This window comes from Neolamprologus multifasciatus, chromosome 1 (genome assembly GCF_963576455.1).
Source record: "Neolamprologus multifasciatus chromosome 1, fNeoMul1.2, whole genome shotgun sequence".
In the NCBI taxonomy this organism is placed as follows: Eukaryota; Metazoa; Chordata; class Actinopteri; order Cichliformes; family Cichlidae; genus Neolamprologus; species Neolamprologus multifasciatus.
The window spans coordinates 3,944,483-3,972,444 of record NC_140439.1 but is presented as its reverse complement, the minus strand read 5'-3'; the positions used below and the strand labels follow the sequence as shown (position 1 = coordinate 3,972,444).

At 40.8% G+C, this 27,962-nt stretch overlaps 1 protein-coding gene and 1 long non-coding RNA gene across 5 annotated transcripts in view; one reads left to right on the top strand and one right to left on the bottom strand.

Annotated features, from left to right (window-relative positions):
* Nucleotides 1-27,962, bottom strand: part of LOC146525140 (SH3 and multiple ankyrin repeat domains protein 2-like) — a 355,364-nt gene that overhangs the window by 115,801 nt on the left and 211,601 nt on the right. For all 4 annotated transcript variants that reach the window (XM_085161570.1, XM_085161578.1, XM_085161585.1 and 1 more), the window contains 2 exons: nucleotides 10,643-10,782; nucleotides 7,148-7,261 (listed from right to left, as the gene is read on the bottom strand). In XM_085161570.1, coding sequence (XP_085017696.1) covers nucleotides 7,148-7,261; nucleotides 10,643-10,782 — 254 coding nt within the window. The remainder of the gene's footprint in view (nucleotides 1-7,147; nucleotides 7,262-10,642; nucleotides 10,783-27,962) is intronic.
* On the top strand, nucleotides 44-3,786 carry LOC146525144 (uncharacterized). The gene is made up of 2 exons (XR_014874482.1): nucleotides 44-2,968; nucleotides 3,021-3,786. It is a non-coding gene; the product is annotated as an uncharacterized LOC146525144 (long non-coding RNA).

The following is a 27,962-nucleotide window of genomic DNA, read 5'->3' as shown; positions in this document are numbered from 1 at the left end:
ATTGCACTGCAGTGGTTTGTATCATATCTATCATATCTAGCATTTTCACTGCTATGCAGATGACACCCAGCTCTATCTGTCCATGAAGCCAGATAACACACACCAATGAGTTAAACTGCAGGAATGTCTTAAAGACATAAAGACCTGGATGGCCGCTAACTTTCTGCTCTGAATTATTTCTTCCACTTGCACAACATCTCAAAAATTAGAAATATCCTGTCTCAGAGTGACGCTGAAAACTAGTTCATGCATTTATTACTTCCAGGCTGGACAACTGTAATTCATTATTATGAGGATGTCCTAAAAACTCCCTGAAAAGCTTTCAGTTGACCCAAAATGCTTCTGTGAGAATGCTGACAGGGGACAGAAAGAGAGCAGATTTCGCCTTATAATTGCTCCGGCTTCACTTCAATCCTTCTCCTCACATACAAGGTCTTGAATATTCAGGGACCATCTCATCTTGAAGACCTTATTGTATCATATCACCGTTCCTAGGCTATTTAAAAGTAGTATGGGAGGCTTCAGCTTTCAGGTCCCTCTTCTCTGAAGCCAGCTCCCAGCTTAAATTCAGGAGACAGATACTCTCTCTACTTTTAAGATTAGGCTTAAGACTTTCCTTTGTAATAAAGCATATAGTTAGGGCTGGACCAGGTGACCCTGAATCCTCCCTTAGTTACAACAAGGCTTCTAGGAGCTTTCCATGATGCACTGAATGTTTCTCCTTCTCCCACCTTTATCCTCTCATGTGTTAAGTCACCACTCTGCATTCAATTATGAGATATTATTCATCTCTGGTTCTCTTCCACAGCGTGTCTCTTGTACCGTCTCTCTCCGCTCACCCCCACCTGGTCAGGGCAGATGGCGGCCTTTTCCTAAGCCTGGAGGTTTCTTCCCTTTTACAAAAGGTGCTTGTTCGAAGTAGGTCGCTTGATTGCTGGGATTTCTCTGTATTATTGTGATTCTTTGCCTTACAATATTAAGCACCTCGAGGTAACTGTTGTTGTGTTTTGGTGCTATATAAATAAAAGTAAACTGAATTGAGTTGAATCAAAATTGCACATTAGTATTTTCCCAGGTTTGACGTTCTAGTATCTTGTTTCTCACTACAGGGGTGGGCAGCAACATTAATATTTTCTGGTAAAGTGCTGCCCTGCGGTGGTGAAAGTTTCGAATACATATTTGAAGAGGGTAATTGCCATAAATGTACCACGTATCATAAAAAGGTTCATATTACCTGTTAGAGTGAATTGTTAAATGTTTGTCATTTTTATGTTTACCATTTGTACTGTTTTAACTCTGATGAAAGAAATTCCACTGTCCTTCCCCCCAGATTCTCGAGGTTCTAGGTGGGGGGCTGTAGTCTTTTATTACAGATACATCCTTGTGCTTCTTTTGATGTAAGCTTCCTGCGTTTACGACCCTTTGGTCAGCACGAGGTCTGACACACACATACACACACACACACACACACACACACACACACACATTCTTACTTAGATACAGAAGTTCACACATATACGTACAATGCCTGTCTTAGAACCAAGGGGGCGTGGCTTTGTTCTGACGTGTTTTGTGTGAACTGTCTCTCAATAAAAGGCAGCAGGAGGAGGTCAGAGCTGAGGTCATTTTCGTGGTGGACACAGACGAGGCCTCCCTTGCGCAAATAATCGATCGATCGACTGTCTTGTTTTGTTCATGATGAATAAGTCTCTAGAATTAGCGGGGCTTGTGGAAACACAGACCCAACATTACCTTGTTATTTTTAAATCCACTTAATCTTGTAGAAGTCAATGAGAAATTAACTGAATATAGTTCAGGTGCCTGAATAAGTACTTTAGATAGAAATAAAAATATGAAAATTATAACAACTTTAAGTTCTTTAAGGCCTTTGAGTTTACTTAACTATATGAAGGCAGCAAGCTTTCTTAACTTTTCAAGTTCAGTTCAGTTCAGTTCTTTTTTTATTTCAAACATATACATTCACCAACGTTTCATAAAATCATTCCATGCAGTTGTTTGAAAAGGAGTAGGCAGAAGTATATACTTATTTAGCCCCCTCAGGTTTACATCCTCATCATCTAAATTTGAACAACAAAAACGTAAACAACGCCTTCAACTTAGAACATAACATCACAAAAAAATATTTTCTCATGTTCAACTAAACTATATTTAGATTTGCTAATTTGCAGAAGAAAATAAACATCAGTTTGACTGCTGTCTTGGGTTAATTGCATTTTCTTCATTCTTCTATACTTATTTAATATTTCTTTTTTGAGTTTTATTTTAAACTGGTTTATATCACTACTGAAGTTCGGTTAACATTTTTTTGTTTGCAATAAAAAGCAAAAGCAGTGCACAGCAGGCTGCACATACAGGCTGCAGTGTAAATAATATATTTTCTGGAGTTCCAGAGGGTGGCAATATTGGCTAATACATGCACTAATATAAGAGCTGACCGGTAAATGTAGAAATTCAAAAGCAGTGTGTTACATAGTGGAGGCACAGCAGATTAAACAGGAAACATTTTATCGAACGCTATCATTAAGAAACACAAACCGTAACCTGTAAGAAATCCTGTTAGAAACGCTTTCTCTGTCAGGTCTATTATCCATATTCACACATGTGGAAGGCGTGCATTAGCCTCCACACTCGACTTTAGTGGACTTTAGAAAATGATGTTGAAAAAGAGCTTTAAAAGAGCTTGATTTAAAGAAGAAGTATTGTGGACACACAGGCTTGAGTAAAGCTGTCTTACTCTCTCAGCAGCGTCTCCTCCCCCCTCTCTCTCTCTCTCTCTTTCCTTCCTTCACACACTCTCTCTCACACCAGCTGTCACACTTTCACAGAAACTCCATCTCCTCTGATCCGGCTTAGATCTTGTCATTTTTACAGGAACACCCCCCCCCCCCTCCCCCCGCCGACTTTATGTCCACATTGTCAAATTGGAAGAGAGAAAATGTGGCTTGAAGTAGGTGATTGGCTGATAAGAGATTAACAGTGTTTATACAGAAAAGAAAGAGGACGATCAATAAAGCAGTGTTAAGAAAAAAAAATCATGGAGGAAAGCAGAGAAAGGGGGAGGAGCAAATTTACAACATAGTCACACTGCATAGCAACTGCTGTGTGACTCGGGCCAGCTGGTTTCTATGGCCACGGATCAAGAGATGGTGTGTGTGTGTGTGTGTGTGTGTGCATGTGCATTACCATTAAGAACAGAAAACATCTTTTTCCTTGACTACATTTATATTGTTTTTCCATAAGCTGTTTCTGCAAATGTTTTCCTTTTCTTAACCTAGTCTGTGAGGTAGGAACGTGAAAATGAGACGGGGGAATTGGCACATTTATCCAAAGAGACTCAGCACAGCTTTATTTGGTGACAGCATCATTACCTACACTGTGACATGGAATTACAGGGGAAGTCCCTGTTTTAAGCTGTCGACTTAAAGAGTTTGCTTTCTCTCAGATTAAGTGATTTGATTTGTGTTTTTATATAATCACCATCATCCATCTGGCACTTTTTGCACATCCTGTGACTGTGTATTGTCGTCTTAAGTGCACTTAAGCAAAAACCCTTGCAAGCGCTCAAACGCAGGAGCTGGGAGTTTACCTGGACATGAAAAAAGGAGCACATCGCACCTGATTGTAAAATAAAGCCCAGTTGTGAATGACTCTGCACTCTATTTCAGGTCTTTTAATTGTATTGCATGTTTCCAGAGGCCCGTAAACTTGTCAGACTGTTACTAAATACAAAGCAGACAAATATTTAAGACTCAGAGCTCTTAGAGTTTTTAAAACATGCTTGAAAGGATGAGAGAATGATCTCTTCAGGGAGGTTTTTCCAAAGTTATCATTTATCAGTTACTCATTTAGTTCATTCATTTGTGCAGATGTTTTCAGGGGTCTGTAATCCGGAAAATACTGCAAAGGTTTAACAGTTTCTCAACAAAACTTAAAGTGTGCTGAAATCTAATATCTGCTAATTAATACTAGAATTTCACTCACCACCTCTACCACTGTAACTATGGTTTAGCATTTAGGCTTCAGGTTTGGTGTGCAGGCACAGTTGGGTGTTTGATGTCTGACTTCGTCCCTGCCAACTTCAGTCCATGAACTGGACCCATGTACCGTGTTGGTGGTGTTTGAGGCGATTTTAAATGGAACTGACAAATTTTATGACTTGCTGAGTCATTCAGAGGTTTGAGCTTCAGTTTGGTTGGAATTGTAACATTTTATTAGTCTGATACCTTAAAAGCAAAGCAACAAAACAACAACATAATAGCAACCAGTTGAGTGGCGTTACACAGAGGACAGATGGAGAAAGATTACATTCTCATTTCAACCCTCATATATTCAAAACAAAATACTGCAGCCAGTTTTTTACGTATTTGTCAGATTTAAATGTTTCAGATCATCAAAAAAATGTTATATTAGACAAAGATTGGCCAAAACAACTACAAAATTATGATTTCATATACTGGTGACCCCTTTAACCTCCTAGGACCTGGCGTCCACATATGTGGACATCGCATTTTGGGTTATTTAGACCAAAATACTCAATTTTGCTCTACAAGGGCCTGATATCCACTTACAAGGACATTAAACTGCTACTGTTCTATCAAAATTTTAAACGAATATCCTCATAAAAATAAGAGCCACACTCTTATTTTTCTTAAAAACAAAAATAAGGTAAAAAAAAAAATCTGGTAATTCTTTGTTTTTACATTCATCTGGCCCCAATCAGCCCAAATATCAAAGAGAAATTAAAAATGCATGCCGTGGAAGAGAAGGTTTTAGGGAAGATATAAATACAGATACGTTTATCCATCTGTTACTGTTACACTATGTGTTGCTATCACTGATACTACATCACTGCTAGCAATAATCATAATCAGAACAGTATAGCTGTATTTCACCCAAAGTAATAATTTAATATATAAATGATGAATTAAGCACTTTCTAATGCCTTAATAATGCGTAATAGTGTGACATTATTATAAAGTGCTACCAATTTATTAAGAGAAAAAATGTATCCAAACCTAACTTATGTGAAAAAGGAGTTACTTTGGACTTTTGGGAAAGCTGAGCTCCGTTTCACCACCTGTACTCCTGTCTCATTATTGTCAGACCTGTTATGTCGAGAAATCACTTAAATAAAAGCTGTGTGACAAAATGAAGGAGGCTGAAAGGTCTCAAAAGCAACACTTCATACAACAATCTAAAAAAAATCATCTGAGAAACAAAGACACCAGACAATATTCCTAAATGGAGAAAACTTGGAACAGTGGTGAACTTTCCCACGAGTTGCCTGTCCACCAAAATAAGTGAAAACCAACACAACATATCAGCACACAGCATTCCAGCTTTCAAGCACAGTGGTGGAGGGGTGATGATTTGGTTTGGTTTTGCACCCACTTGAATGGACCAGTCTGTGTACTGGAGTCAGGTATGAGCCCATCTGTCCAACAACTAAAGCTTGACAGTGATCCAAATAACAGCAACAAATCTACAACAGAATGACTGAAAAAGAAATGAATCGGTGTCGCAGACGCCCGATCACAGTCCAGACCTCAACCCGATGAAATGTTGTGGTGTATCCAATTCAATTCAAATTCAATTCAATTCAATTTTATTTATATAGCGCCAAATCACAACAAAAGTCGCCTCAAGGCGCTTCATAGATACAGAGAAAAACCCAACAATCATATGACCCCCTATGAGCAAGCACTTTGGCGACAGTGGGAAGGAAAAACTCCCTTTTAACAGGAAGAAACCTCCGGCAGAACCAGGCTCAGGGAGGGGCGGAGCCATCTGCTGCGATTGGTTGGGGTGAGAGAAGGAAGACAGGATATCCTTGAGAGAGTGGTGCATAAACAAATGCCAACAAACTTCAATGAAATGAAGCTTTGTTTAAAACATTGTGTGAAACCTTCCATTTGAAAAAGCCAACTGTCTATCTGTCAGGCTAAGTCAGGTGGGAGGGTACCAAGCAAACTGGTGCTGACTTGGAGTTGCAAGTAAATACCAAATAATAAGCTTGCACTGCCAGATTGATTATTTCACTTTGACTCTGGTCTCAGCGCTAAGTTAAGCTAATCAACTCTAAGCAAAAAAGTTCTTGTACTCTTTGATTTGATTATTGATTGGTAATTGGTGTCTTTTGGTGCCTTTGAGATGGATATATGCTGTACTTTGGAGACCTCTGTGATGACTTGTGAAATGGTAATCACTCCGGCCAAAGAATGTACTTCTCTAAAGGCCCCAATCAGCCCCAACTATTAGGCTTCATGCAGGCATTCAGTGTCCCTTAATTTCAGCACACATATACACAGAGGTGACCAATGGCCTTGGCCACCTCCCAGTGAGTCTTTGCAGCCCACTATACTGTGCTCCCATTTTTTCACTGGCTTTCTTCGCCCTGCCTGCTTTCTTCACAGGCAGAGCTGGGGGCAATTTAAATGTGGCACAGTGTGAGAAATCCTCCTCTGCCAATGGCCTTGGGTTTAGCTTTAAAAAAGCCACACAGAAGAAGGCAAACAGCCACAGCACAGCAAGAGGAGAACAAGTTGCTTCCCATCTGCCTCTTGCTGCTGACATACTCCTAGGACCATGGGAGATTGAGAGGGGGGGTCGGGGTGATAATGTTATTAATAAGCAGAAAATCACAGGATGAAATCAATCATGGAACATAGGAAAAGAGGTCAGACATAAAGACAAAAAAGCCAGCGTCATCTCATAGACATACTGAGGCCTTTCACTACACACACAAAGTAAAAGTAGGGACGAAGAGACACTGGAAGTTTACGGGGGATGGAGCATGGCACGATATGTTCATTAGCTCGCACCCAGAGGACATCAGATCACAGCTGAGTTAGCAGGGCAATGTAGCGCTAAGCGTTGTGCGCCATTGCCTGAGGAGACAGTAAGACACAGAGATGCTAGTAGATAGAGGAGCAGAGACACATATAGCCAAGACCTGGGGTGGGGGGGAGCCACGTGCCATTACACTGCCTCAGCATTCAGCCTCAGCTTTTGCTCTTTATAACTAACCTCCTTCCCTCCCCACAAAAATGCATGATGGCAAACAGAACATGTCCTACATCTTGGTTCCACCTCCAACCAACACGCAGCCCCAGGTGATTAGACTTACAGTTCCTCTCCTCTGTGGCTTTGGCTGGGATCTCCTCCACGCAGTCGGCTGGAAACCAGCCCACCTGGCCACGGGCACTGCCCTCCCAGTAACCCCCCTCTCCGATGCTCAGAACTGGACCAAGTGGTAGGAGAGAGAAAATTGGGAAAGTTAGAGGACAGTGAAAAAGGGAAATACTTTTTACTGTACAGATAATAGGACCCTCAGATCATTTAATCCATTTAAAGCAAAGGCACCAAAGCTATGTGCTTACACAGACTTATGCAGAGAGTGGACATGTCTGTGTTTTGACTGACCTTTTTTTTAAAAAAAGTTGCTATCTCATTATCTTATCTTATTGTCTCCATCTCTCCTCCACCTTTCTGTCACCTTTTGGTTGCCGTCCATTTTTCCAAGTGAATTAAATATACAGTTCTTTCTCGTTTCCTCTTGCCTGGTGGCTCCATCTTCATCACCCTTTGCCAAATGCTTCCACTGTCCCTCTTCTGCACATGTCCAAACCATCTCTGTTAGGAGTTGGGTTCTGGTTATGTTGTGTTTTTGTTTGTATGTGTTTTTTGGTGCCTCCCTTTTTGTATAGGTAGGCGGGGCAGTGAGTCACTGAACCTGGCACACCTGTTACTCATCAGATGCTTTCCTCAGAAGTGTTCTTTAGGAGCTACCTGACAGAGGACTAGTGTCGGAGTATTGGCGTTTTTTGGAGCGTCTGAAATTCTGCCCCTGCCTGCTGGAGCCCTTGGATTATTTTTGGTGACTGTAAGGAGTTTTGTTTCCTCCCTAGGATTTTGCCTCAGCTGGTTTGTTTTCCATCTGGAGGTTTTGGCATCAAACAGTACCAAGTAAGCTCTCCAACTCTCGGTAAAGTTTACTTTTAAAGCTTTTCTCGGTTATCGGGCAAGACCCTCCTAATTCTCGTCCCTCTCCTTTTTTTTTAGATCGAGTGCACTACCTGTGTGTGTTTTCGTCACCTGCACGTCCTGGCTCTGCGTCCCCATTCATACACTGTTGTATATATTTTGTCCTTGTAAATACCTCCCCCTCACTGTAAATAAACTGTCTTCACCGCAACTCTGCCTCCGTGCGTTCTGCTTCCTGGGTCCATCTGCATTTGCCATAACAATCTCAGCCTTTGTCTCCAAACCCCTGAATCTCAGCTGTCCCTCTGATGTAATCACGCCTGATCTTGTCCATTCTGGTCGCTCCCAATGAAAATGTCAAAATCTCCACCCTGCCACCTCCAGCTCTGCCTACGGTCTTTTTGTTAGATTTAGAGAATGACTGAATGAATGAACTCATTCAGGACGTTTGTACAGCCACAGTCTGGAACTTGACCATTTTAAATGGCTAGACGAACACATCAAGTGTAAATATTATAGAGATTTTGTGCAAATAAAGTTGTTTGACTTGAAGAAAGTTTGGCTCGACAGGATGAGTTTGCAATAAAACCAAAGCTTTGTAAAACTAAATGTGGATCTTTGATTATTGTAGACAAACACTTTCTCTCTCTACATTTAAAAGTAGAGACGTTGCTGGTTTGAAAGGTCACAGTATTCCACGCAAACATTAGTAGTGGCTTAAAACATTGATGTGTTGGGCTGGTACACATCCTGTGTGATTGCTTACTAAATAATGCATTTTGTGCTCATTCATGCAAACCACAGAGATGAAGCTTCTCACTTAACATGTGCAGATGAAGATGATGTTAGTCCCCTGCATCGCCACTCTGTGGAGTCTAAATACAGATGCATCGTATCTGAGGAAGTCATTTTCATCAGATATGGTAATTCGCTGTTTCCAGCTGTCTCAGACACAATTTAAAAATAAAGGAATCGTTTTTTTTCTTGTCTTTTTTCAGTTTTAGAAGTCAACATTTGTTCAGTTAGGATCAGTGGTGGACTGTAACCTCTACGCTGCAGCTCATTCTTATATAAAGGAGTTAAAATTTTATAATATTTAACATTTGTAGTCATTTCCAAACATTCAAATTATACAACACATGGTTCATTTTATACTAATTTCCAGCTCCATAATTTTTATTCTTGGTCTCTTGTTGAGTAAGACTTCAGACTTAGCAGAAGATACAAGCAGGTGGGCGGAGCTTCTGTGCTCAAAGCCGGAGCCTGAGACGACCATATTAAAGAAAAAGCTTGTTTTTACTTATTTATTTACTTATTTTCAGCCAAGTTGAGACTCTGGCCAAGTTTAAATCGATCGGTGCTTATATGACCTTTTCTACTCATTTTGAGCGGATGTATTTTCTACTGCAAAACAACATATAAATGTAAAAATACAAAATAATTCAAGTGAGCTGGTGTTGCTCGTGTCAGTGGGACTCAAACCGATGTTGAACAATGTGCTCCGCTGAATGTCCAGTAACATGTACACCAGGGGTGGGCAACTCCAGGCCTCGAGGGCCGGTGTCCTGCAGGTGTAGACGTGTCCTTGATCCAACACAGCTGATTTAAATGGCTAAATGACCTCCTCAACATGTCTTGAAGTTCTCCAGAGGCTGGTAATGAACTAATCATTTGATTCAGGTGTGTTGACCCAGGGTGAGATCTAAAACCTGCAGGCCTGGCGTTGCCTACCCCTGATGTACATGTTCACATGAAGAAATAAAGGCTGGCCTGTAGCAACAGTCTGGTCAGGCTGTTGCATAGATTCATAGATTCCACTTGGCCTGTTATGAAAGAACTGCTCTCCATTTACTCATAATGTGTGTCGTAGCAAAACTTTGATATTAGCTTAAACATTTTTCGCCCATCTCTCTTAACTACTAACTGTATAACAGTGTTTGGATTAGGTATGCTCACTTATGGATGTCTGTAAAATAAGCCTGCAAAAATAAAGAGATGCTACAGTTGAGGTAAATAAAAGCCACAGTCACTAATTTAAGAAATACAGTGATTTGACTTCAGACGGTCCAGCAGTGGTCGTATGTGTTGCGTTGCAGTTTCACACATGCTTCAGCAGGTGTAAGTGTGCATGTGTGTCTGGAGCTTAGAGTCAGATATGACAGACGGGCTGATCGTGGATGGAAACAATTACAAATTCAGAACAAGTCATTTAATAATTTGCATCATGTTGGACTTTTCTTTGCAGTCAGGCTGTGCTGCTGCTTGCTCTCATGTTTACTGGCTTTTGTGACTTTTGTGACTTTTAAGGACAGACAACACACTCAAAGAAGGCAACGGAAACCTGCCACGTCATTCTAAAACTCAGCTTAAACATAACCTTTAAAAACATCAACTCATTCAAGAATAACCAACCAACAGCCAATCCTGTACAGATCTCCCCTTTTTCTTAAATCTTTCTCCATATCCGAGTGTTTCCTTGTTTAACATTAGTCCTCCAAAACAGACCAAATGCACACTAGCTAGCAACACAGGCCATGTGCCAAACTACAGAGAGAAGCAGCTTGTTTGTTCAGATGGTTGAAATACTAACTTCAGAAATAAACTCCGTCTATGTTAGTCTAGAAATTCCCCGTCTCACCTTTGACCCTGTCGCCCTTGTAGAGGTTAATCTCCCCCTCGGCCTGGACTGTATACGAACGAACCACTACGAAGTGTCTTCCTGGAACTGCACTGTACAGCTTCCTTCTGGTTCCAACTGCCTCTCCATGACTGCTGGGGCTGGAAGAAAGAAAAAAATGTTATATATGAAGTGGACAGACGTACCTAATTCTACAGGTGTGCAGGAAATTGTGGTCCTCGTGATGTATTACATCACACATGTTGTTTCTTTAGGTAAAAAACTAAAAAACTCACATGTGAAAATGCACGTGATTTAAATCATGCACAGGCGGTCTAGAGATTACCAACTGATATAATGGTGCAGTTGTAAAAAGACTCATGTCAGCAAGTAACTCAAATATCACCACATTATTTGCAACACAAGAAAACAGGGAAACAGTCGCACACTATGGAAAAACGTGCCCACTATCATTTAAAAGCTACTTTAGGAGAAACACTAAAGGTTAAGAGGTAAACAATATTTTAAATACATGCTCAAAAGTATGAACAAATCACCGGAGGTTACATGAAAAACAATAACGGCAGAGGCGACACTGAGAAAGCTGCTGGCGCGTGTCCCACACTGGTAAGTGGGGCACACTGTGGGCTGGCTCTGACCCACGGAGCTGCAGTGGCTTCCAGGTAGGAGGCCAGACTCGCTAAAGACCACACAGAGAGCTAGCCAGGATTTGGCAGTAGTACAGAGGAATAATACCAAACTGCTAAATTACGACAGCTAAAAATCTTTGATGTGCGCATCAGTGTGACATTTGAACAATCGGCTCCTGCAGAGATATCACTATTCTGCAAAAAAAAAGGCAGCATTTCTATGTGAGGAGATGGGACCACAGAGAGAAGAGTGGTTGGTGCTGGTAGATGTGTCTGACATGATAACACAGTGCCACATAGTGGGCAACCTTTGTAACCACAACCACGGAGCAGAAAAGGGAAATAAAAGTATGATACTGACTATTTTACTTGCCTATTGAGGTGCATGAAGCTGTAAAATTATGTAAAGTAGACTTTAGAGTACAAAGAACAGTTATGACAGGTGTTTTCATTTTAGCATCTTGCTCAGCATGTGAGAGGGTAGCAGTGAAGGAGAGACTATAGGATAAAACCACAGTGTGAGAAAAACTAGGAGTGCCGGAGCGATAGATTGAGAGAGAGGAAGGAAATAGTTTTTTCAAGTAAGTGGGTCACCTTGTCCTGTAGACTGTACTCCTCTTCAAACCTTCATGGGCCTTTGGAGAGCTAACCCCATTCAATACCTACTGAGAGTACTCACACATTTTTCCGAGGGAAAGCTGTGGACAAAACTGCAACTGTGCACTGTAAGTGTCCTGAAATACTGCGTATACCACGAGAGGCCGATACTGTAGTATTCACACACAGCAGCTCACAGCTGACATCATGACTGAATATCACAGAACAACTTGAGCTCACTGTCGATGATTAACCCTGTGAAAACGTATTTGTCCCCTTCCTGATGTCTTAGCTTTCTGCATATTTTTCACTAGTAAATATTTTAGATCATAAAACAAATTTAAATATTAGACAAAATGAAATGTTTAAATTAAGGGAGAAAAGTATCTTAGTCTATAGCTCTATGTGAAAGTGTGACAAATATGCCAAAAACTAGGAACTTTTTCACAGCACTGTGGTATTTAACACACATCCTAAATCTAACAGGCATAAAAGAGGACGACCCGTGTGTGGGAAAACAATTGATCCTAATCCGATGACAGCAGTCTTTGGTGTACTCCCAAACCAACACGGGATAACTTCTTATCAAATGAATGCAGTGGCTTTCTCATCTCTCCTGGCACGCAGGCTAATTCTTCTTAAATGGAAGGACTCAGGTCCACCAGTGTTTGTTCAGTGGGTGAGAGAGGTGATGAGGTGTTTGCAGACAGAGCATTTGAGATACAGTTTGAGAGGGTCTCAAAGTAAATACTACAAAACCTGGTCATCCTTTGTTGAATATGTGGAGAAGTCGTCATTTACTTAAGTATGATGTAATACTGCTTTTATCTGGGTTTGGGTTTTTTCTCTTTCTTTCTTTAAAGCCACCTACTATCTGTAGCAAGCCAAAAAGAACTGCGCACAATGCAGCCCCCCCTTTTATTTATGTATTTATTTTATTCTGTTTTTGTTTGTTTTGGTTTTTTTTGGTGGGTTTTGTTTTTTGTTTTTTTTCTGTTCTTTTGTTTGTTTGGTTTTTTTGCCTTGTTCACGTGATAGTACTTTTTTTGTATGTGCCCATAGATTACACATTTTTCTGCATCCTCTTAGTGGATGGAGTGGTTTGCCACTGCGTGGCGTAACCAGTTTCACAATGGCAGTGTTTGTAATCGCAATTCGAGTTATATTTTTCTGTACTTTTGTCATATTGGAAAATTATAAATAAAGTTGTCAAAAAAAAATAAAATTAAAATAGTAAATATTTCAGAAAAAAAAAAAGAGGACGACCCAAACGCACCAGACATACTAAGCACGGTGTATGAGTGTCGTCTTCTCTTTCACAGACTGCTGCATGAAACTAAGAGTTCAAAATAAGTTACAAATAGAGTTGGATGTCTCGAGACCACTTTTACGTGGTCTCGGTCTTGTCTAGGTCTCACTGTCTCGGTCTTGCTGTCTCAGATCGACATAGTGGTCGGGAGATTTGGAGTCAACAGTATCCATGACGTAACGTAAAAGCATCAGCTCTAAGAGCCGTGCTTACAGAGCGCTTTGTAGTGAATCAGAAGAGTCGACTCCCATTGAGCGAGAGCCGCTCCTCACTTAATTTCCTTTGGCTGCTCAGCTCTCACACAGTGGCTCAGCTATGCTCCGATCTAATATCATTATGTGAAAAACAGAGAGGGTGATGGACGCAACAGTCAAGTGGAGCGACAGTAGACAGCGGTGAGGAGGGCTGTGCGAAAGCAAAAACACATAAATATGCCTGAAACCCGTAAACGAAGCATCTGGCTGCAGTTTAAAGACTTTTTTGTCTCGGTCTCGTCTCGACTTTGTCTCGGTCTCGATACCCTCTGGTCTTGGTCTTGGTTTAGGCGGTCTTGACTACAAGTCTAGTTACAAAAACCTTCATGTATTGTAGAAACAGTCGCCCTAACCAGGTAAAGTGCATGACATGTTTATTCATGAGTATCTAACTAAAACAACTCAAGTCTCATTAAAATATTTACTTCTTAGAAATAATGAATAATATATTTATAAAAACACAGCAACCAAAGGCATTTTTGCTGTTGTCTGTGTTACGTAACTGCAGTGGATTTGCTCTTCTCGAGTTATTAATAAACAGAACTACAGCATCAAACTGCATCTATTTATAATTGAACAGATTATAAGAGTTTTCATTATATGTTAATCTCACAGTTTTATCTGAGAACCAAAGTCTAACTTTATTCGTCCAGTGTACTTTTTCCTTAATAATGGATTTTTTTTCAATCATTATATTGATTAAGTGTGAAATCTATTACTTAAACTACCCGACGCTGTCATAAATGAGTGCAAACCTGAGCACGCCAACTATCTGTTTTTCCCCAAGTGTCTTATTGACTCATGCTGCCAATAACGAAAGATGTCCTGATTAGGGCTGGGTATCGTCACTGATTTCTAGAATCGATTCAATTCCGATTCACAAGGTCCCGAATTGATTAAAATATAGAATAAAAATATTCTGCAGTAGATCAAAAACGAAAGAAAACCATTAATCAACACATGAACATTACCTCTGAAGTTACAGCGGTTTTATTAGAGACACAGCTGAGCGTTTTGCATTTTGCATAATTTTAAAAAGTTTAAATTTGTTCAATATTGAACGGCAGAAATTAGGTTTTCTTTTTGGAAGTAAGTAAAACGGAAAAAAAAAACGTCGGCCAACAGCGCTGTAAACAACGGTAGACTTGTGCATAACAAGCAAGCGAATAATGCAGAAAACAGATTTTTAGACGGGAAACTGTTATTGAAGGAGAGAGAGAGAGAGAGCTGTGCATCGTGTTGGAAGCAAAACAGCAAAAGTGAATTCAACACATGAACATTACCTCTCAAGTTACAGCGGTTTTATTAGAGACTCAGCGTTTTGCATTTTGCATAATTTTAAAAAGTTTAAATTTGTTCAGTATTGAACGGCAGAAATTAGGTTTTCTTTTTGGAAGTAAGTAATAGGAAAATAAAAAACAGCGACCGACAGCGAATAATGAAGAAAACAGATTTTTAGACGGGAAACTGTTCTTGAAGTACAGAGAGAGAGAGAGAGAGAGAGAGAGAGAGAGAGAGAGCTGTGCATTGTGTTGGAAGCAAAACAGTAAAAGTCAGAGTGAATACATGACGATGTTTATGTGAAGCCTAGTTTGGATCTTCTTTTGCTGCTGGTTCGGTCAATATTGTTTGGAGAGACATCAAACTAACAGCTTTAGAATCAGCGCATAAAGGGCGTGAACACAAAGCGCGGAGCCGCCGAAACATCAGAATCAGCGAGCTGTCGGCTTTCAGCCCCGACTGTGAGAAAGGCGACATCTCACTGATTCTGATCCGCGGTCGCGCTGTGTGTTTAAGTCTTTGTGCAGAATCCGTGTTCCTGCTCTCATTTACTGTCTTAGCTGTTTGGTGGTTGTTGAAATTTTGTGAGATTTCACCTGAGATTCTGGCATTTCGGGCAAAATAAATTTATATTAAAAAATCGATTCAGGATTTTAATGAATCGATTTTACGTTATCCAAGCCAGAATCGATTTTAATCGATAAATTGATTATAAAAACCCACCCCTAGTCCTGAAGGGTGAGGAGTGTTGTCTTTGTGTTTTTGTTGGAACGTCCACTCAGACTTCTCATTTGCATGCTGTATGGAGATGATAGTTCAGTCTTTATCTTACTTTAGCAAAGATTCTGCTCTTTTTAGCCTGACTGAAGAACAGTTTACGTGTCCATTCCCCGACCTCTGACTGAATTGCTGTCCATGGTGCTGAGAGAGACAACGTGAGAGTGTGTGTTTGCTCTCTAACGTCAGTTTGCAAAACCATACTTTCTAGCTACTGTTCTATTAAATGCTGTGTCATCAAAGCAGATTCAAAAAGTCTCACACTTATGTTCCAAATTCTTGTGCACTGCAGAAAATGCTCAATCTGTACTTGTTGGTGATGTGAAGGAAGCATTTGCTACTAAGTCAATTCAGAATTAAATCCTGGTCTCCAAAATCAGCAGGCCCACTGAGAAGGAAAAACTGTCAGCCATGTTTTCCCTTTCTTTCTTTTTTTGGCAATTACCCACGTGGCTTTGAGGTGCTAATTAGACAGTGTTGATTAATACCAGCTGTGCATAATTTGTGCTATTATTGGATGATCACCTGAGACCATGGGAGAGAGGAGAGAAGGGAGAGGGCAAGAGGGTGGGTAAAGAGTGAGAAGAAAACATGCAGCAGTAGGCGCTTCCAGACGGACAGTCCTCTCCATCAATGTGACGGAAGAATCTCGGTCACTTGAGTTAGGGTTATCACTGATGATCACTTGGACCTCCGATGGTTGATGCCCCACTTACATCACGTTTTTATATCATTTTATTGCCCACTGGGGGCAGCAGAAGGAGATGTTAACGCAGCACAAATGTTCGTCTGACACAAAGCTGTAGCACTGCATGAACTGCTCACTATCTAAACAAAGTATGAACTACTGTGTAGATTGGTTCACCAGTAAAAACTGCAGTCATTCAGCCAAAAAATAATAATGATAAATGGGAGTGTTTAACCTCACTTTGCTGATAATTTGCTGTGACGTTTGACTACAAATGGAAGTGAGTGAACAAGTGACCATTTAACCCTTTAAGACCTACCATAGAACCAAGTCCGCCAGAGCTTATATTATATGTTTACATGCTGTGGAGCCATTTTTGGGAGCATTTCAAGTTGCTATACATCAATACAACCATTATAGCCCAGATTTTAATAATATGTCTGCATTAAGTGCATAGTAATTACATAAATTGCAAAAAAAGTGCAATAAACTACAAAAAAATTGAAAATCGTTTTTGCTTTTTTAACATATATTTCTAGTTAGAGAAATTTAAGAGGCTTATCCCTCAAAACTGTAAATACAAAAAAGTTGCACAAAATAGTTTCCCACCACAGGAAATTTATTTTAAGTGTCTTCATAGTTTTATTTTTGAAATACACCGATTTTTATATACTGCAGGAAAAATGAAAATAAATATTATAATGCAAATTTGCAAAAAAGCAGCATATGCATCAAAATAAACTATTTCCAGCAGTGCAATATGAGTCCTAAGCATCCCAGAAACAACACAGAAAGTCATAAAGTCAAACATAACTTTTAAAAACACCAGTATAGACTCATGAGGCCCTGATGGTAAAAAACTACATTTCCACGAAAATGACGTCACTTCCGGTTTCGGGCAGGTCATGGCGGACATGCAATAGTTCACGCTGATGGACGTAGGAAGTGTTATGAACAGCTGATCGGATCGGCAAAGTGTGTTTCTGGAATATTATGTTTTTGTTGCTGCAAGCGCTTTTTATGCAGTTTTTGCAAAGTTATATGTGGAAGGAAACTGTGACCAAGGACAAGCTGATGGCATAAGATGTAAGTACAACTCCTCCGGTTTCATATGCAAAAAAAATTATTGCTCTAGCTCACGTGGTTGCAGAGCTACTGGGATTTAAAAATAGTTACGCAAAACAGACCGTGCCCGCTACGACCGGCTTTAAAGGGTTAACACACTTGTTACATCTATTTCATATACACACGTCTTTATTCACAATAAAAAAACAAATTCCACTGAGTGCCTTTAAAAGCGCTATAAACGTACACTTTTACTGTAGGGAGGACTCATAAATATGGACGGATTTTTCTGTGATCAACATATCACAGAAGTAGGAGACTGAACTGTGTGCACACTTATGCCTCTAAGCTTTGCTGAATGCACTGGGTTTCAACTATCAGGACAAGCTCAAACAACACTTAAGCACACTGCACCCTGTCAGTTGCCATTAAAATGAAAGACAACATAAAAACTGCCTGTGAGCGTTGAACAGAGCTTTGATTAACAGTTAGCAGGAGCCAAGTTAATTGTCTGTCAATAAACTCATGTCAAACAACACAATAGGCTAGAGATTTCAAATAAACACAACTGACAGAGAAAAAGATTCCCTGCTCGCCCCTGCGGGCGGTCTATCCTTCAAGCTCGGGTCCTCTACCAGAGGCCTGGAGTGTGAGAGTCCTGCGCAGCATCTTAGCTGTTCCCAGGACTGCGCTTCTCTGAACAGAGATCTCGGATGTTGTTCCTGGGATCTGCTGGAGCCACTCGTCTGCTTGGGAGACACTGGACCTAGTGCTCCGATTACCATTGGGAGCACCGTCACCTTCACCCTCCACATCTTCTCGAGCTCTTAGTACTTCTCTAGCTTCTCGTGTTCCTTCTTCCTGGTGTTGCTGTCATTTGGTATCACTACATCGATCACTACGGACATCTATTTCCACTTGTCTACCACCAAAATGGTTTGCCACCACCATTTTGATGGTGATGGCTCAGTCATTCTCCACCAGCCTAGGGGGGCGTCTCCCATTTTGACCTTGGGACCTCTAGCAGAGGTGGAGGATGAACTCAACTGGGGTAACTGTTGTCTTATGTAGTCTGGGGATTGATTGAATGTTGGGGTTGGTGTAGTTTTTCTTTGGGTGGGCTCTCTGGGGCGTGGTGCTGCTGCTGCTAGGGGCTCCAGTCTGGATGGACCTGGCCTTGGTGGATTACGGGGAATGGGAGTGTGGAGGAGCTGGCTGCAGGGAGGGGGTACTGGACCTGGGAGTATGGAGAATGTCTGGGGAGTGTAAGTGTGTGTACAGTGTTCATTTCTGTTTATCTCCATGTTGGGTAAGTGCTGAGTATCTGTATATGTGTACATGAGGGTGGGAATGCATGTTTGTGTCTATGTGTGCCTCTTTGTCTATCTTTATGTGAACCTTGGTGGTTCTCGGTGTCTGGGGCTGGGTGTGTACTGGCTCACTCCTGGCAGCTCCTTGGCAGGGCCCGTTCCCATGGCTTGGTCAGGCTCCTTCTGGGGTGTGGAGGAGCCTTGGATCTCAGGTCTCTGGGCCCGGGGCTCAGCCAGCTCTGGTGTAGCCAGCTGCCGGTGGAGCCTGCGGGCACGTTGCCGCAGCTCCCTGTGGCTTCTGCACCGTGGCTGCTGGGTGACACCCCCCCATCTGGGGCTGTCCTCAGCTCTTTTCTAGGTGGATGGCGCATTTGCCCCTTCCAGAGGCCTTCTTGGGCTTTCGTGCTCTAGGGGGCTTCTAGATGTCTGGATCTCGTCCATGCCTGCTCCATGTCCTGGGGGATGGGGTTATGGCTCTCCATGCCTATTATTAGATAGTTACATGGAGAAACCTTGTGAATACAAGCACGCTCACGCACACAGGGTGTTCACAAACACACACTATCTTCCTTGGCTGGCTCTTATGTTGGTTTTTGCTGTGGTTTCCCTACTTCTTTCTTTCTCTCTGTCTCTCTTCCCCTCTGTTTTTCTTTTGTTGAGCCTCTTTCTAACTTCTCTTTTCTTCATCTTTCTCTTTCCTATCCCCCGGTCCTGTCTGCTTCGAATCTAATAACTTAAAAGTAAAATAAATAAATAAATAAACAATAAAGATCGAACAAACTATAGCGACCAAGTGGACCAGTATGGCAAAAGCTGTAATGATCCACTTGGCAAAATAAATCTGTTAGGAATCTTTCTTGGCCTTCAGACAAAAATTCTGATTGCTGCGGTGCCGGACAATTTCTTTTCCCCATAAACTGCAACCACTTAATGCTAAATGTCACAGTTAAGCTAGTATATCTGTTTTTATGTAGATTAAATGAGAAGGCAGTTTGAGTAAAATGTTTTATCTTTTATCTTTACATATGCACTCATTTGTCGCTTTGCTACGTATACCTATTCAGTTACTTGTTAATACAAATCAAAATCAACAAATCACAAGGTGGCATCTTATTACAGGTAGGCACGTACACACGGTCAAGACCCACTGAAGTTCAAACTGAGCAGCACAAGGCAGAAGAATGATTTAGGTGACTCGGGATGTGACATGGTTGTTGGTTTCAGACAGAAACTGATGATCTAATAGAAAGTGGATCATCAAGAAGAATGGGCAGACTACTTCAAACAAATGGAAAGGTAGAAGAGCATCTCTGAATGCACAACACATCAAACTATGACGCATGGGCTGCAGCAGCAGAAGATCTCGCTGGGTTCCACTCTGGAAAAATGTTACGTGGTATTATGAGCCTTGACTTCTGCTGTGACATTTGGATCATAAGGTCAAATTTTGGCATAAACAACGTAAACAAAGAAAGCATGGGCCCATCCTGCCCTGCACCAAATACTACACTGATACTATAAAGCAGGGGTGTCCAACTCCAGGCCTCAAGGGCCGGTGTCCTGCAGGTTTTAGATCTCACCCTGGGTCAACACACCTGAATCACATGACTTCATTACCAGGCCTCTGGAGAACTTCAAGGCTGTGTCCCAATTCAGGGTCTGCACGCTTGAAGTACGCATTTTAAGTGCGATTACGTCACCGCCACGTGACGACGGCTGTCCCAATTCGAAGTGTACTTCAAATGCATACTCCAAATGCGCCGTCAATTTCCCCAAATATCAAGCGTGGTCCGGTGCACGCTTCGTGGTCCCATATATCCCACAATTCATAGCGCGGCGGTGGGTGTGGATAATTTTGCCGCAAAATACGGCAGAAGGGAGCGGCCAAGAGTGAACTGTCAAAGGTAAGTACTGAATATGACGTCACTTATTTATGTGCGAATGTTTAATAACGAAGAACATTAAAACATTGCTGTTGGCCACATGTCGGCAAAGTTGTGTGACATTAGTGATGTTTGTACTGTCAGCGTTAACTTGGTTGTAAAGCCTCTACACACACACACACATACACACACACATATACATATATATACATATATATATATAACTAACTAATCTTGAAATGACTGTTCAGTACAGAAATGAAGCCCAACAATCATGTTTTACAGTCCTGTGGTTTCAGCCTCAGATACTCAACTAATCAAAGTGATGTCATGACAGAAATGAATGACCCACAAAACATTTTTCTCCTTCATTTCTGTCACACAAAGCTGTATGTAACGTTTCTCGCGGTTAGTATCATGGTTGCTAGGCAACCTGAACAGCGTGACGAAGGCTAGACCGTCCCATTTCACAAGCCTCTCACTTCCGCACTTCTCGTACTTATAGTACGCACCGGACGTAGTACGCGTAGTGCGCGTACTTCAAGCGTGCAGACCCTGAATTGGGACACAGCCCAAGACATGTTGAGGAGGTCATTTAGCCATTTGAATCAGCTGTGTTGGATCAGGGACACATCTAAAACCTGCAGGACACCGGCCCTCGAGGCCTGGAGCTGGACATCTCTGCTGTAAAGTATTCCACAGTCATCAGATCTGTTGCAGTGTGATGGAACAGGAAATTTGCATCAATTCTGAAGCAGCTACGTGACTTTATCATTTCAAAATGGACTAAAACCTCTGACAAACATTTCCAGCACTCTGTTGAATCGATGCTATAATGCATTAAAGCAGCTTTGAAGACCAAAAGGGGCCCAAACCAGAGTAGCTAATAAAATGTCTGAGTGTAGTTTCTCTTACGTAACATTTCGTGTGTATTTTATTTTTCTCATTTTTTGGTTTTGTTTATTTGTGTTCTGTTGGCTCGAGGGTTGTTTATATATGGAAACTTTTCCTTTACATCTGAAGTAATTCAATTCAAATCAAATTAAGGGAACTTCATAATTGCATCACACTCACAGAGCAAGTCTTTGCTGACGTATAATTTGATTTACTTTGCAGTGTTAGCCTAGGAGTTTTTCACAGCAGTGTGATTTCTTAATAAGATGAAGTTCTCTATGTTTGCTTAAGCTGAAAAGATTCTTAACCAGACAGAAAACTACTAATATTTTGTCACATATTTCACCACCATAATTGGGATCACTGCCAGCTTTTAACCCGCAGATCTGTTAATCAGCACGACACGGTAGATTTCAGGTCTTGTGATAATGTATGTTGGAGCCCCGTGGCCACACGGTTTAGACAGCACTGGCCTGTCCTTCTATTGGACGAATCTCATTTCCCACCACATCTAGCTGTTGCCATGATACCCCCGGGCTAACTGACAGCTGTCACTGTGTGATAGCTTGTGTGTGTGAGTGTGGGAGTTTGGTCTCACTTGTGCATGTGTGTGGCATTCTGACAAAGGACATGTCAAGTGGGAGCAGAGGGATGCTACGCAGACGTTGTCATGTATGTGGGCTGAGGTTGGATTGGGGGGTGGGTGAGGAAGAACGCGTGCGAGCAGAGGCAAACAGAAAGTGCTGGAATTGGGAGCTTTAAAGGGCAGCTGGGTGGGAATGAGCTGAGAGCTAAAGTTCACACTTATTGGACACGGACTGTGAGCAACAACATGATATTATCATTTCAGCCGGCTTATTGCAAGGTCATTGTGCCACGAGCTTCAATCACTGCCTATAAGTGATGTTAAAATTGTTAATACAAAACTGACATTTGATAGTGAATTGGTTCTAAAAATGAGGGCAATTATCCAACGAGGTGCCTCAGGAGCTGAGCACACATAAATAGGTCTCAATGAGAGTCCTAACCTGAATGTCCTCTATATATATATACACACTGTATGTACTGTATGTACACATGTGCAACACAATACTTTCAGGCAACGATTATACTGTTACACACAGCATGTTTATACCTGCTGTGGAAAGGTCAAAAACAACAATGCATCCTTGAGTTTCTCTTTTTTTTCTAGCTTTGCTGTCTTTGGATATTAGTCACATGTTGTTTCTACACACGACACAAATTGTGTTGTAGTTTGGAACCAACAGATTAATCCACACCATTGCTGTTCCCAAAAACGGACATTTTTGTGCTTTTTGTGCTTTTTGTGCTTTTTGGGCTGTCGCTGGCTGCAACATCGAGTTCGATGTGAAGAAACCAACCCTGTGTCTCTTTAGGAGTATTTGGCTGTTTGCTGTTTGGCTAGCTGCACTCAAATGGAAACGTCGCAATGATCAGGTTTGTAAAGCACTTTAGAAATAAACACAGTGTTGATTCTGTTCATCGGGACATAACGAGGTAGCTCTACATCCAGATGAACAGAATCAACTTTTTGGGATTTCCTTACCTGGATGATTGAGCATCGAGACATTTAACGCCGTGGTACATATGTGGGACTGAGACGAGCTAAACTTGACTATAAGAGTTCACAGTAATAGACGAACAACAGCTAGTGTAACAGTGCGGCTCACTAATGTGCTTTTATATGTTTTTTTACATAAATAATGGAGCTCTAATGTAGAAAGCAGCGATTACTGTTGAAGCCTTTTCGTGAGATTTGATGATGAGAACAGAAATAAAATTTGTTGTCAATTCCAAATTCATAGCTCATTTTTTGTGCCCAAACAGCTGTAATATACGGAGCCCCGCAGGGGACATGGGAGAAAAAAAAAGTTAAGACGGACTTTTGCGAGATCTCGCAAAAGTTTTAGCCGCATTCTTTGGAGGCCGCCAGCTCGAAGCCGACCGGGAGGTCGAAGCACGATGTGCCGGGAGAGCGGTGTTCCTCCCGGCTGTAGTAGGTCTCGACCTCCCGTTAGCTTCGAGCTAGTGGGTGTCAGATCTCCGAAAACGTCGGAGCTCTTTTGCAAATATGTGATGTCTTGTAAACCGAGCAGGTATCTGACGTTTACACAACTACATTCACGCCTCAAAATATCTTAAAAGTGTATTTTGTGACCCAGAATGAGAAATATTACAACTAAGTAGCTGCCACCATTGTTGGAATTCAACTTTTGCGAGATTTCGCAAAAGTTGAATCCCGAGTTAGTTTTGCAAGATCTCACAAAAAGTCCGTCTTAATTTTTTTTTCTCCCCTGTCCCCTGCGGGGCTCCGTAGTAATAAGTACCTTTGAACTATTTTAAAATAAAGTTAACACAAATTATATTTCATTTTTTAAAGAATTGGCACTTTTGGAGTATGTAAATCTGATCTGGTTTCAACTTTTTACAAATCTTACAAAGGGAGACTACAGTGTTGTATAATACAACCCAGACTCCTGATGATACTACGGAACCACAGTTTGAGAAACATTGGTTATCCCTCGAACAGAAAGTGCTCATTATAAAAACACACAATAACTAAATTAGGAAAATAACCAAACCAAAGTCATGGATGTGCTGCAGAGAGCTACATAAGTATTTTTAAATGTATTATTGTTCATTTGTACTGAATATCGACTTCAGTCATATAAATGTGACCAAGGGGAAATACAAGAAAAGGTCATGGGCTGCTTGGTTTCTAGAACTGGGCCATGAGGAATTCTACTGAGCCCAGGCTATGAATGTCCCTCATTACTAACCCTGATAGAAAACTACGGATTGGGTCACAGACCAACATTATTAGTCATTTTTATATTGTAATTATTATCAAGCTTTTCTTTTGGTTCGAATCCACTTGGCTTCCTGCACCAGCCCAAACCACAACGACTGATTGTGGTGATTTTTTTATTAAGTTAAAAACAAACAAATACCTGATTTTTAATTGATCTCGTCTTTTATCAGAATCTTTAATTATTATATCAGAACTCTTGCAGTGTACATGTATGCATCTTATGATTAGGATCACATACTACATGTACATATACTACATTATAGGGTATTTATTAGTACTATATTTCCTCTTAGTGAATCCTCTCGAACACACAGTATATTTCGTACATTTTATGTACTCCAAAGTCATTTGCAATTCAATAAATAAATAAATAAATAAATCAACTGTACTAGTTAAATATCTATTTATTTTATTGTTTTTTAGGCTGCACTTCACAAGGCTTCAAATGCAACTGAGGCCTGAGTACATGCTTTAAATACTCATTTATTTCTTCTTCTGGATGCGATATGCAGTGTTTTACACTCATCATTACATTATAAATGTGAACTTTTCACTTATTTCATACTGAAGCATGAAGTTATTTTACAAAAACTAAAGTACATAAATTTGTGTACTGTGTGCTCTATTTTATATTTTTTATGGTACAAAACTATATACAAACAGATTTTTAAAATATCTATAATAACTAATATAAAATATTACTAATATTATTTATTAATCATGAAAATTACTTTTTCATTTTGGTGTTTAGGTGACTCTGAAGCAGCCTAATGACACAAATGAGACCAGTGTGATTAAATTAGGTGAATAATATAATACATTTCAAGTTCTTTCCTGTTATCATCTTTTAAAATCTCACTAAAAAATACCAATTCAGTAAAATTATATTTTGATTTACCAACTTTGGAAGTCATTGTTTAAATTTAGTCTAACCCTACAGCTCATCGGTTTAACACGGGAGACAGAGCAGTATATCAGATACTTTTTTCTGCAAAAATGTCATGTGTCCCTGTTTTTTTATAGCTAATAATTGATAAAAAATGTTGTGTTACATGATTTTGGCATATAGGTAGGGCAGGCCGGAAAAGGTTGACCTATATAAAGAGCAGTTTCTGCCAGATTTATCCACCTATGCACCCACCTGGCCACACCTGCTAAAAGAAAATGGATATTTTTAATTATTAGACCTATTAAAACACTGCATTTCGACAAAAATCTAAAAACAAATGTGTGGCAAATCTGGGAGATAATAAAGAGAGAGCATTTCTCAGTACTCTAATGAAACCCACCAAATCTAGAATTGGAGAAAAGGAACCTCTCCTCTCAGTAAAAGTGCACATACTTAAAACTGCCTCATCATATATTCATGTAAGCCTTTCAAAAGCAATCACAATCAAAATCAAATGAAAATCAGTTGTTAAATGAAACAGCTGAGAACTTCTGCTTGATTGCTTGACAGCATTATATTATCTGTTCATGTTCATCTGCTATCAGCAAAGCAAACGTGAGTTTAGTAAAGTTAAACACATGAAAATGTTGAGAACAGCAGCTTGATCACGCCTGCTTTTCCTCTACAAGCCGCATGAGCGTCTTATTGAAAGTATGTCAAAAGATGTGATGGTGATGTTCGTGTTACTGCGGAAGCAAAGACAACTGTCCTCCTCCACTGCTCTTCCCCTCCTTTCATCTCCCCCATCACTTGTCTTGCCTTGACTCAATCCCCTCTGCCCTCACTCTACATGCCATAGTTTGAACTTCCTTTCTCTCTTCTTCAGCAACCTCTGCCTCCTCCTCATTACTCTGTTCTTCATCTCATCCCATCGTTACACTACAGCTTTGTCTTCACATCTTTTCTATAACGTGAAGTGCATCTCTTCTTTCCACTTCTCTCTCTGACATCGGCCATGGGCTGAGCTAGACAGTGTGGGTAGTGATGGTGTGGCAGAGTGCTTGTAAATGTGTCCATCTGCCAAGAAACAGGAGGAGGAGGAAGAGGAGGCAGGGGAAAAGACCACGGAGCATGTGTTTTAATTTGGATTGATGGTTATCACATGTTAATCGTCTGGGAGTCATGTGCTCCTGCAAACACCACCACAAAAGGATGTGCAGATGCATGGTGGCATTTCTCAGTGAACTTCTGTGCAGGTGTGTAGGTGCACACACACACACACACACACACACACACACACACACACACACACACACACACACACACACACACACACACACACACACACACACACACACACACACACACACACAGGCTAAGCCAGATATGTGAAGTGCACCAACTGCATACATACAAACTTGCATACATTAGCAAAGTGCCTGCAGGCAACCATAGCAACGGTTGCCATAGTTGCTGTAGGAAGCCAGAGTGGTTCCAGGGGAACCAGTGATACATATTTTTCAGTCCAGTAAAATGAAGCCAATGTGAAAGCGCCAAAAACTGCAATTCCTCAAATGGCCACATGATGCTTGAAAAGTGAGTCAAGCCCCATGTTACATTTTTATAAACTGTTAATACTCCAAATACAAATCGACACTTCTGTCCTTTCTTGTTGACACCAAAAATATCAATTAAACAGTTACCTGTTGGTTCTAATAGGTTAAGCAGCCTCCCACTACCAGCCAGCGCTGCAGCCACGGTACATGGCTTCACTACCCTTTCTATGTGAAAGGATATTTTAAACAAGCAAGGCAGAAAGTAAGCCCATTTAACTTTTTAATGGAGCTTAAATTCATAATTTAGGGGAGCTGAGAAATATTCTGGTTACCTATTGATTTTTGATTTAGTTGTATAACCCAGTGGTCCCCAACCCCCGGGCCATGGACCGGTACCGGTCCGTGAGTCGTTTGGTACCAGGGCGCGAGAGTTGAGGCTCGGGTATGAAATTTATGGTTTATAGGTCTTTTATCGTTAACTGGGTTTCCCTGGGTCTTTTCCCATGTTGTAGTTGTGCATCTTATTTTGAAAGAAATATTTCTACAGATCAGAAATTATTTTAATCAAAACTTAAAAGTGAGCCTAAACGAATTACAAGCGCAAAGTAAAATTATTTCTGAATTATTTAACAGCATCCTGCGGTGTAAAAACGACAGCACTCTGTATATTAAAGCGAAGTGGGAAAAGGAGGGTAATTTGTCAATTACAGAGAAGTGTTGGGCTCACGCATGCAAGATACAGTGGGCTACCACTGGGTCTAATGTTTGGCGTGAATTTTGCTGGAAAAGCATTATGAGATTTTTCATTACCCCTGCTCAACAAAGATATCGAGGAATTGGTGATAAATGTTGGAGATGTGGGGGAGACAGAGCTAACCATTTCCACATCTTTTGGGGCTGTAAAGTTATTCGCCAGTATTGGTCTCTAATCCATGATCATTTACAAAATGTTTTTTCATTTGTTTTTCCTTCAACTTTTGAGACCATATTTTTGTGCAATGTACCAGTGGATAAACTGATTCCAACGACAGAAGACTCCTGTATATCCTTCTGGCCGCAAGTAAAAAGCCTTTTACGAGAAGATGGCTTAAGCCTGAACCACCAACGATAGAAGACTGGATACATTCTGTACAAGAGATCTATACGATGGAAAAAGTGTCATTTTCTCTTAAACTCCAGAGGGATACCTTCTACGGAATATGGTCTAAATGGACAGACTATGTTAAGCATATGAGGTGTGATTTTGTATATGATGTTACAACCCTGAGTATTATGTAAACCTACCTGCCCTGCCGCCTCCTAACCCTATTTTTTTCTCTTCTTTTTCTTTCTTCTTTATTTTTCAATTATAAGTT